Genomic DNA, 11,568 nt, shown 5'->3' on the forward strand with positions numbered 1-11,568 from the left:
ATAAAGTAATCTAAACCTTAAAACATTACAGTGAACATGATTATTTGATTTTTCAAATTTATAGAGTTCAAAGGTTGAAATTTTGATCATTCAGGAAGTGCAAGCTGCAAAAAGCTTTAAATCTTCTGTCATCATTCTGATTCTGATTCTGATCATCAACACCTGTCAGAAGCATATTGTGATGTTTTTTTTTTGTTTTTTTTTTGCAAACAACAAATTGTTTCCTCCAGGTTTATCTGAAGGAGGAGGTGTGTTACCAGATGGTCCTCTGAATGCAACTGTTGGAGGGACGGTGATGTTCAGAACCAATATGACTCCAACAGAAACACAGTTTTCATTAGTGAGCTGGAGTTTTAATGGTAGTTCTGTGCCAATAATATCCTCACGGCCTACTTCAAACTCAACTGCACCAGAGTATAAAGACAGAATCACCCTGTTTACATCAACTGGCTCTCTGGAGCTCAGGAATCTGGAACTCAAGGACAGTGGAGAGTATAGAGTTGAACTTTTACCACCAGGTGCCTCTAAAATAACAGGAAAGACTTGGCTGGATGTCTATGGTAAGCAGATCTTCAAATCTTACACTGATTATTTTGTATCTTCAATGTTTTAACACGTGTTTAACAGTGATTCTATAAAGCATTTATATTCAATACTGATAACATATGTTATATCATATAAAAAATATAATATGTTTCAGCACCTTAGACTGAGGAAGTCTTTCGGATGAAAGACGAAACGTTTCTACATTTTTTTTTTGTTTGTTTTGTTTTTTTTGAATGTCCAGAGGACCAGATTTAACTTTTTCAGATAATATGTTTCATTATCAATATGTTCTAGATTTTAAGATTTTACAATAAGCAATGAAAATATCCATCGATCCATTATCTTTTACCCGCTTATTCCATTTTGGGTCACGGGGGTCGCCGGTGCCCATGTCCAGCAATCACTGTGCGAGGGGCGGGGTACACCCTGGACGGGTCGCAAGTCCATCACAGGGCCACAAAGAGACAAACGAGACAAACAACCATTCATTCGCTCAGTCAAATCTAGGGACAATTTAGAGTTACCAATCAGTCTAACATGCATGTTTTTGGTCTGTGGGAGGAAACCGGAGCACCCGGAGAAAACCCACGCATGCACAGAGAGAACATGCAAACTCCACCCAGAAAGGCCCCCAGACCAGGATTTGAACCAGGGACCATCTCGCTGAGAGGCAGCAGATCTACCAGTTGCGCCACCGTGCCGCCCGCAATGAAAACAATTAGTGACAATTTTCTGTACCAGCCGAGTGAGACAGCAGTTATGTCTCTCCTCATAATAATCATCAAATCTGTTAATATGTGATAATATTTTTGCTCATAATGGGACTTTACCAAGGGGGTTAGACTGAATGACTTTGCTTAAAGATTGTAAAGGAGAAATTTTAGTATTATTTAAAGCATAAATTCCACAATTTTAATACAAAGGATAGTCGGTCTGAAAATTCTCATTTACAATATGTTTTAGTCTACTATACAACCATGAATGGGAGGCCAGAGGGGCAATGCACTCTTAAAAAACAGGTGTTCCTCTGAGTGGGAGCCATAGTTCTCAACTAGAAATCGGTAGAATACCCTCTTCAAGTTGGGAGGATCGGGGGGAGGAATTCCTTGCCTCAGGTAGAGGAGTTTTAAAGTATATGGGTGTCTTGTTCATGAGTGATGGTAGGAAGGAGGGAGAGATAGATCAGTCGATTAGAGTTGTGTCCTCATGAAACGGGTATAAGAAATACTTAGATTATTGTAATGAAATTCCTGCTAAAATATGTAATATAGTTGTCCTGTAATGAGTGGTTCAGAGCATAAACATAGTGTGGTCAGCTCCTCTACTGGCACAAATATCTATAAGAAAAGTAACATCAGACATACTTTCTCTTGAACTTTTCTTTTTTGAATAGAACTGAAGTGTACGACTTACCACAGCAGAGCAATGGAAAACTGTGGTAGAATTTCTGTTTCCGGTCATATTTATAGCCTACCAGTAGAGGGCGCCAAAGCCCATTCATTACAGGACAACATATTTTAGCAGGAATGCCAATACAATAATCTAAGTATTTCTTGTACTCGTTACACTCATAAACGAGGGCACTACTTTGTTGTGGGGAAGAGAGAGTTAAATTGAAAGGCAAAGCTCTCAGTTTACTGGCTCGACATTCCAATTTTTACCTGACCAAAAGAGAGATCCCGGATAAAAAATGCCCGAAACGAGCTTCCTTTGTAGGGGTGGCCAGGCTCAACCTTAGAGATAGGATGAGGAGCTCCATCATTCGGGGAGAAGTCAGAGTAGAGCCGCTTCTGCTTCACACTAAAAGGAATCAATTGAGGTGGTTCGAGCATCTGATTAGGATGCCTCATGGTCGCCTCCCTTTCGAGGTTTTGCAGGCATGTCCCTGGCAAGAGACGATGCAGGAAACCCAAAACTCATTGGAGGGAGTGTGTAGTCTTCTCTGGGCTAGAAATGCCAGACAGACTATACTGACTGACTATAATGATATTTTGTTTTCCTCCCACAGCACCAGTCTCCAATGTAAGAGTAACTCCACCAACAGCAGACCTGGTTGAGTTCAACAGTTCTGCCCGTCTGTCCTGCTCCTCCTCTGGATCTTCTCTCTCCTTCCTCTGGATGAACAGCAGCTCTGAGCTTACAGACAGTGACAGAGTTCAGATCACTGATGGAGGATCCACTCTGATTATAATCAGTGTGACCCGATATGACCAGGGACCATACAGCTGTCGTGTGTCTAATCCTGTCAGTGCTGAAACCAGTAAACCAGTAAACCTCGCCATTAGTTGTGAGTTTTTAACCACCATGTTATTTCTTTATTGTTGATTTTGCAAAAGTATGTTTAGATTATTGTCACATCTTTCTGAAAATCTTTAATTTGTGCATGGATAATCCAGACAACATTTTAAGTATAAGTATTCTTTTTTTTTTGTAAAATATGATATAGAAGAGAAAAGAATAGTTTCTTTGTAAAATCTAAAATCTGCAACAAAATTATAAAGCCTCATTTGATTCATCCATACAAGTACAACAAAAAATGTATTATTACCACAGAAAAAACTAAATATAACAGCTTTAATTTTTATTTATACATTTGACAAATTTCAAAATGCATTTTTACATAACATACTTCACATACAGCAACAAACCTGCTTACTTTATAGATTTTATTAAAACAATAAGCATAATACAAACAAAATTGTCAAATTATTCTTGTATGTTTTCAGCCCACTTACTTGCTTTCTGTCCACTCAGACGGCCCAGAATATATACAGCTGCACGTGTCTCCATCAGACGTTCACTATGAAGAAGGATCAGACATCACTCTGAGCTGCTCAGCTGAGTCTGAACCTTCTGCTGATTTTAAATGGCTTCTGGATGGAGACCTGCTGCCTGATTCTGGACCTGAACTCAGACTGATGAACGTTCAGATGAGTCAGAGTGGAAACTACAGCTGTCAGGCCTTTAACAGCAAAACTCTGAGATATCAAACATCTCAACCTTTATCAGTGTTTGTTCTTGGTAAGTCTGAACAATTCTCTTTGCATGAAAATATTCAGTTTCAGAGTTGCCTGCATACCGCCATTCAGTGATTCTTAACAGGTGGGTTTCAGACCTGATTTCAGTGGGTTGAAGGCCTTTTGGCTGGTGGCATATACTAATATCTCCTCACTGAATGAAAAATCTATAAAACTGAGAAGTGAAATTTTTTCTTTGATTTGTGTCACAACTTGATGTTATGGTTCTGATGCCAGAACAGTTTTCACTGCTACAGTGATTCAGAAAAAAAACTGTTAACCAGCCTAAGCCTTAAATTACATTTAGGAGGCTTTTTTTTCTTATTTTTATTTGTTATGATGAACAAAGCTGTCTGACAGCATCTCACATTTTGACAAAGCATTGTGTTGGGTAAATATCATTTTGCCATTCAGTGACTCCATGTGTTTTAGTAATTTGCTTTAAATAGCACTGTTCTTTTTGTCTAAAGAGACAACTAGATTATATCATGGCAGCCAAATACTCTCCACAGTTTTATCAAGTCACTAGATGACACCATTGAAGGCACCAGTCATTAAAATGTGGTTTTCCCTATATTTTGGCCAAAAATGCAGCTCCCTTGCTGATAAGGAAAAAAAAATCAAATATGATCTAATCAATATACTAATATGTAAAATGTTACTTGAGTTTGATTTGATGACTATTGGGGCCTCTCCTTATCATGACCTCTGACCCAGCGGTCACCATTCATATCCACCCTTAACTGGTTTCAGGGTAGAAAAAAAAACAGATTCATAAAGTTGAGTTTGTTTTATTTATTATGACATATTTTGAACATGGCATAATCCATCCATCCATCCATTATCTTTTACTAGCTTCTTCCATTTTGGGTCACGGGGGTTGCCGGTGCCCATGTCCAGCAATCACTGTGCGAGGGGCGGGGTACACCCTGGACGGGTCGCAAGTCCATCACAGGGACACACGGAGACAAACGAGACAAACAACCATTCACTCTCTCACTCACACATAGGGACAATTTAGAGTTACCAATCAGCCTAACATGCATGTTTTGGGTCTGTGGGAGGAAACCGGAGCACCCGGAGAAAACCCACGCATGCACGGAGAGAACATGCAAACTCCACCCAGAAAGGCCCCTGACCTGGATTTTGAACCAGGGACCTGCTCGCTGAGAGGCAGCAGCTCTACCAGTTGCACCACCGTGCTGCCCTATATTTTTATCATCAAATTTATTAATATGTTTTATCATCAAATTTATTAATATATTTTTATCATCAATTTTATTAATATATTTTGTCATCAAAAGCTTAAGAAATCTGTAAGTACTGATCAAACTGTAAGTGATTAATTGTCCAGGATAATGAATGAATAGAAATAATCAGTTTGTATTCAGGTCATGAGTAACTTTAAAGGAATCCACTGCAGGGTGGTTATGAAAGGTGACCTCTGGGTCAGAGGTCATGGTCAGGGTAACCATGACTCTTAAAACTCAAAGAATAGAGCTTTTTCAATGAAGCTCCAACCATTGATTACATCTTAAAGTACAAATGTTAAACTCCACCTACATTTTTTTATTCAGTTTTTATTCCTATAATTTGTGTTGCATTGATTGCTACAATAATAACACAGACTTTAAAAAAAAAATCCACAAAATATTTAAAAATTACTGTTCAATTGAATACAACCAATCATATTATTTGTCATTAACAGCACGAGTCTCCAATGTAAGAGTAACTCCACCAACAGCAGACCTGGTTGAGTTCAACAGTTCTGTCCGTCTGTCCTGCTCCTCCTCTGGATCTTCTCTCTCCTTCCTCTGGATGAACAGCAGCTCTGAGCTTACAGACAGTGACAGAGTTCAGATCACTGATGGAGGATCCACTCTGACTATAATCAGTGTGACCCGATATGACCAGGGATCATACAGCTGTCGTGTGTCTAATCCTATCAGTGCTGAAACCAGTCAACCAGTAAACCTCTCCATTAGTTGTGAGTTGTTAACCACATGTTCGTTTTTAAAATTAAACAGGCATGCAAAAATCTAAGTTGAGATTTTTGGCATATTTTTTAGATGTTTTCATAATTTTGTTGATAATGTAAACAATATTTTTAGGAATAAATCTGTACAACAAAATTTTAAAGCACCATTTGATTCATAAAACAAATAAAATTGTGCTTTTTCTCCATGTGTGTTTCTGTCCACTCAGACGGACCAGAACCTGTACAAACAAATGTGTCTCCATCAAAAGTTCACTATGAAGAAGGATCAGACATCGCTCTGAGCTGCTCAGCTGAGTCTAAACCTTCTGCTGATTTAAAATGGCTTCTTGATGGAGACCTGCTGCCTGATTCTGGACCTGAACTCAGACTGATGAACGTTCAGACGAGTCAGAGTGGAAACTACACCTGTCAGGCCTTTAACAGCAAAACTCTGAGATATCAAACATCTCAACCTTCTGCTGTCTCTGTGCTTGGTAAGTGTGAAACAAACATTTTTTTAGAATTTAGATAATACAAAAGTCTATACAGAGTCTTGAAATTTTTCATCTCCTAAATGTAAAATGTAAACACAGTGAGGGGAGAGCGAGAAATGATGAATGCACCTGAGATAACACTGATTGGGAAGTGGATGATTAGGCTGGAGAGAGTGAGAGAGAAATGATAGAAAACACAGAGTGAAAACATCAGGAACAGAATGAGAAATAAGAGAAACAGAATGAAAAATAAAGTCCCAACAACACAAAGGGAGCAGACAGAGGGACATATGTCAGTCAGAATGTCCCATACTTGTCTGATCCATAATTCAATTAGAGATAATAAAATATAAAGTGAAAATTATTAAAACGTTAAGTGCATCATCGTCAGTGAAATATATGTATTATATTATTCTAGATTTAGTTTGTTTTTTGATTTATATCTGTAAACTGGGCCACAATAAATAATCAGTTACACACAACTGTGTGTAATTAAACATAATGAATTTTCCCAGTTTCTCCCTACAAACCAGTACTTATTGTCTTTTGCCCTGACATGTGAAAACACGTCTGTGTTTGATCCGCAGCACGGATCTCCAACGTTGTGGTCAGATCAAACCCCACAGACCTGGTGGAGTTCAGCAGCTCTGTCAGTCTCTTCTGCTCTTCATCTGGATCCTCTCCCTCTTTCTTGTGGATGAATGGCAGCTCTGAGGTCAGCGACAGTGACAGAGTTCAGATCACTGAGCAACACTCCACTCTGACTTTAATTATTGTGACCAGATACGACCGGGGACCATACAGGTGTCATGTGTCCAATTACTTCAGTACTGCCATCAGTGATCCATTACACCTCCTGATCAGCTGTGAGTTTCTGGCTTGTGTTGTTGTCCTATTTATTTTTTACCTCATTCATCCAGCACTTTAGCTTTCAGCTCTGAAGCTCTAATGTGGCTGTATGAAACCTTTAAATTGTATTGCTGCCATTGTCATATTTTTTTGTTATTTTTAACTACATATTATTCAGATGGACCAGAACAAATTAAACTAACAGTCTTACCACCTCGAGAATACTTTGAGGAAGGCTCAGACGTCCACCTGTCCTGCTCAGTTGACTCCAGACCTGCTGCCACGTTTCAGTGGTTTCTGAATGGAGATCTTCTGCCTCAGTCTGGATCAGAACTCAATCTGAAGAATGTTGACATGAGCCAAAGTGGAAACTACAGCTGTCAGGCCTTTAACAGCAAAACTCTAAAGAGTCAACACTCTCAGCCTGTAGTCGTCCGAATAGTGGGTACGTATGTGTAAAAGTTTTGTTACAACTATAGCTTGAGCCACATTTCTGTTATCTAGAGAACAATATGGTAGGATGTCAAAAACAGAAATGTTTGAGGGAATCGGGTTTGGCAGAAAAGCAAAACCAGAATCAGAATTAGAATTTTCATTTACCCTTTATATATACAGGTAGTCTCATTGAGCCACGAGAACTCATTTTCAAGAGAGACCTGTTTGGGAGCAGATGATGGGGGTTGGGGGTCTTGCTCAGGGGCCCAGGGTGGGGAGAGGTGTGGGTGTTTCACCTTTTCCACCCACATTTTGATGTTGATGGTGCCGGGAGGTGAACCTGCGACTTTCTGATCACAAGCCCATCTTCTAACCTCTGCGCCACCACTCACCCCATGCTTTTATTATCATTGCACAATGAAGTACAGCGACATTACTCTCTGTACAGCTGTCCTAAAGATGGACAGAAGTGTACAGGAGGCTGAAGCTTCTAAGATGTGCTGCTCTTCTTGCTTAAATAAGAAAAATGAAGAAAATATAAGGAGAGAGGTATAAAAAGATCTCTCACACCGTGTCCTTGACAGGGCACGGTTTGAGGCATCAAAAAAATCTGCCACAGCAAAGCAACATAAATAGACAATACGTATGCGTGTGGAGTGGGTAGGGGGTGGGGGTCCCAGCATGGCCACCAGGTGAGTGGCGCAGCCCTTGGCACCTTCACATCTCCTAGGTTGCTGTGCCAGGGGAGGTGAGGGAGGCCAGTGGAGGCATTGAGTTTGAGGGAAGGTCGTAGCACAGCACAATCCAGAGCCCTCACCCCAGCCATAGTCCTGAAAAGACGTGTTTGTTTATCAGCCAGCTCAGTTGAGCTCTGTCACAGGTCCATGACCTTGGGGACGGGAGTGGGTGGGGAGGGGGACAAAGCGCCCTTGTTTCCATAACAACCCAGGAGAAACGGAGATGTCTGCCTTCCAAGGCCAGGTCCAGATTCAGATAAAAATAAGTATTTTGGGTCAGGCTGAATTCATAAATCTCTGTGTCTGCCTTAACAGTAGCACTAGTGCATTCTCTCATGGCGACTCCAAACAGCCAAATTTGATTACTTACACCAAGTTGAGCTGACAGCTTCTCCAAGATTTCTTGATTCCTTTCAACCATTCGTGGACACTGTCAGAAAGTTCCTCAGTCCCAATAAGGATCAGTCTGCTCAACTTGATACAGCACCACATATAGTTCGCACTTAGTCTGAGTGCTGCCAAGCTCGGCACATTCTCCACATAATTTGGTGACAATCCAGATTTCCACCAATTCCAAGCAGTAAAATCCATTTATCATAGATCCAATAATGTTTTCGTCGAGGTAAGAGGGTTCTCCTTCACCATGGCTACCTGTTGAGAAAAAATGTTCAATTTTGTTGAGAGACCAGCTGATCAAATCTATCTTTAACAATTCAGAAGGTATGCTAAAGAAGGGGCTCTGAAAAAGATTCACAAGACAAAAGAGCAAAGCAGGAATGAAGCGAGGGACGGAGCAGAGGAGGACGCGTCTGCTTTCCACCGAGAGCAAGCAAGAAAAATAAAAATAAGCATGTGATACTATTACAGGACATAAACAAGATCAGCAAGTCAATGGGCATATAAGGAAAATCAGAAATTTGTAATTCAAAACTCTCTTTCTCAGCTAAATTTTATTTAATGTGCATTATTTGTTGAGATCTTTTTTTTTTTTTTTTTGTAATACAACTATCTAGCCTTATGGTTCTTACCCTTTTCTATCTAAAAGTATTTTGATAAAGAATAAGGGGGTGTGCTTTTTAGCAGCAGCAACGTGCACTCTGTTCATTGTTCGAACGACTGTACGAACATAATCTCACTGTATTTTGGTAAATGATAATAAAGCTTATTCTGATTCTGATTATTTCATATGTTAGAACAGAATTTATATATTTGTTTTTAAATTTAAAAAAATAACATGTTTAAGAAAAAATCAGTTTCCTTTTCACAAGAGTTCAGTTAAAACTCAGTGGCTAAAAACTTCACATAAATAATTAAAAAGACACTAAATGGGTGAAGTTTCCAAATGTCATAACACCTGCTTCTTCTTGGTTCAGCTTATCTAACCTAAAATATAAATTATGAATTGCTCACTTTTCTGTTTTATTCTTGATTCTGCAGAACCAAGAGGTCTCTCAAGTGATGTCATTGCTGCAATAGTTATTACATGTTTGAAAGTTGTTGGTGCAGGAGCTGCAGGAGGCTTTTTAATTTACAAAGGAAAGTAAGTGTTCTCATGCTGCTTGTCATGAAGTGAGCTTGTTTGCTTTTGAGACTAAATTACAACATTCATCACTGTGAACTGTAAAACGTGTCAGTCACTGTGTCAGTCATTTGTTTAAATTTGTTAATATCTTGTACTTTGGTCAAATTTTTGTTTTTAAAAAAATTAACCTTGTCCTTGCTTTAATGCCTTTTTTTTTTAATTATTATTTAGTGATCTTAAAATATACAGATGCAGCACTGTTAATGAGTTGGTTGATCTTTGTGTGTGTGTGTGTGTGTGTGTGTGTGTGTGTGTGTGTGTGTGCATTTTTTTTTTTAGAGATAATTTCAAAGCTCAACAACCTTCAGGCAATAAAGGTTTGTATAAAGATTGTTCTGTGCACATTATATAGACCAGCACTGACTGACTAAGGAGAGAAAAAGGACTTCTGCCATTATTTTATAATTTCATGCTTCTCAGGTGAAAAATAACAACAGTAAAAATGTTTGGTTGTTTGAAAGCAAAAGTTTAAAAGTTATGATGTTTGAAACACATTTCTTTTAGATTTCAGGAATGACACTGGTGTCAATGCTCTGGAGATGGAACCTCAAAGTAAGTTGAAACATTTTTAATAAATTACTTTTAATTGTACTGGAAAAAGAATGAGCAGCCCATTGAAATATTTTAATTATAACATTTTATGTGAATACTTGAAAACAGAACAAAAGAAAAAGTGTGTGTGTGTGTTTTAATCCTAGAAGAACATGTGTATGAAGACATGAACAAAGACAAAGACAATGTTTATGACAAGACAATATAAAAGTAAAAGTTTATTTTCCTCAGAGGTGAGTACCAACGTTTTTATATTCAGTTTAAATTTTTCAATGTTGGAGCGATCCAACACAATTTTTCATTTCTTCCTTTTGAAAGTGTGTACTTATATATATTAAAAAAATGTTCACATGTGGATCAATATTTATTAACGGATGATTTCAGCAAAAAGTTTATCATTAAGTTAATTGGTTTGTTTGTTTTTTTATCTTTCTTGGTCAGAAACGAAGAAATCCATAAAATGCTAAACTATTCAGAAGAGGAGGAAACAATTATTAATTCAATTAACAATAAGGTTTTATTTAATTGTGTTGTATTGTATATGGTTTTATTAAACATTGTTTTGAAGGCTCACAGTCACAAAGCTTTTATTAGAGTTTAATCTTATATGTCACTTTGCAGACAGCTCTTTGTGCAACTCATGAGTTATATATGACACGTCAGACCAACACTGATTTTATTTGTCAATTTAACATTTTAATTAAAGCAGAAAATCAAGAATAAAAAAAGGACCTTTTTTTGTTTGACTTGTCATGAAACAAAAACAAAAGTTGTTGTTGGACATGTTTATTGTATGTTTTCATTCTGTAAACAAAAACAAAAAACAAAAGCATTTTGTTTGTGATTTTCAAGTCTTTTTTTTTATTTAATTTATTTTTTTGTTTTTATGAATGCCGATTATAACTTGATGTTATGTTGATATCATCATTGCTGTAATTGTAATGGCTTGTTTGCACATTGGCCAGGACATTCTTGTAAAAGAGATTAAACATCTGAATGCATTTATTTCCTGGTAAAAGGTTTTAATAAATACATATATATATATATCAGAATCAGAATCAGTTTATTATCGCCATGTCAATGAACGAGGTTCACAAACTAGGAATTTGCTTCGACATAAGGTGTGAATAGTAATAAAGTAAAATAAAGTAAAAATAAAGTAAAAAATTAAGTAAAAATGAGAACATTACATAAGACATAAGCCTGTGTACACCCACAAATAAAGTAAAATTAAAAACATAACATAACCATATGTACACCCATACAATAGAAAACAATAAAAGAAAGCTTAGAGAACAGTACAGATGGAGTATTCAGTTATAATACAGATGTAATGTGACCAAAGCAGAAATTATGAGGTAGCATTATGAGTGTTCAG

At 37.7% G+C, this 11,568-nt stretch overlaps 1 protein-coding gene across 1 annotated transcript in view; it reads left to right on the top strand.

Moving 5' to 3' along the window:
- The window catches only part of LOC119409689 (carcinoembryonic antigen-related cell adhesion molecule 5-like), an 11,815-nt gene extending 2,215 nt beyond the window's left edge, over nt 1-9,600 (top strand). Inside the window, exons 2-9 of the mRNA XM_037676590.1 lie at nt 231-560; nt 2,555-2,833; nt 3,301-3,567; nt 5,272-5,550; nt 5,769-6,035; nt 6,623-6,901; nt 7,063-7,329; nt 9,494-9,600. Of these exons, the coding sequence (XP_037532518.1) occupies nt 231-560; nt 2,555-2,833; nt 3,301-3,567; nt 5,272-5,550; nt 5,769-6,035; nt 6,623-6,901; nt 7,063-7,329; nt 9,494-9,600 (2,075 nt within the window). The remainder of the gene's footprint in view (nt 1-230; nt 561-2,554; nt 2,834-3,300; nt 3,568-5,271; nt 5,551-5,768; nt 6,036-6,622; nt 6,902-7,062; nt 7,330-9,493) is intronic.
- The last annotated feature ends 1,968 nt before the right edge of the window (nt 9,601-11,568 follow it).

Source organism: Nematolebias whitei, chromosome 5 (genome assembly GCF_014905685.2).
Source record: "Nematolebias whitei isolate Nwh7 chromosome 5, NemWhi1, whole genome shotgun sequence".
In the NCBI taxonomy this organism is placed as follows: Eukaryota; Metazoa; Chordata; class Actinopteri; order Cyprinodontiformes; family Rivulidae; genus Nematolebias; species Nematolebias whitei.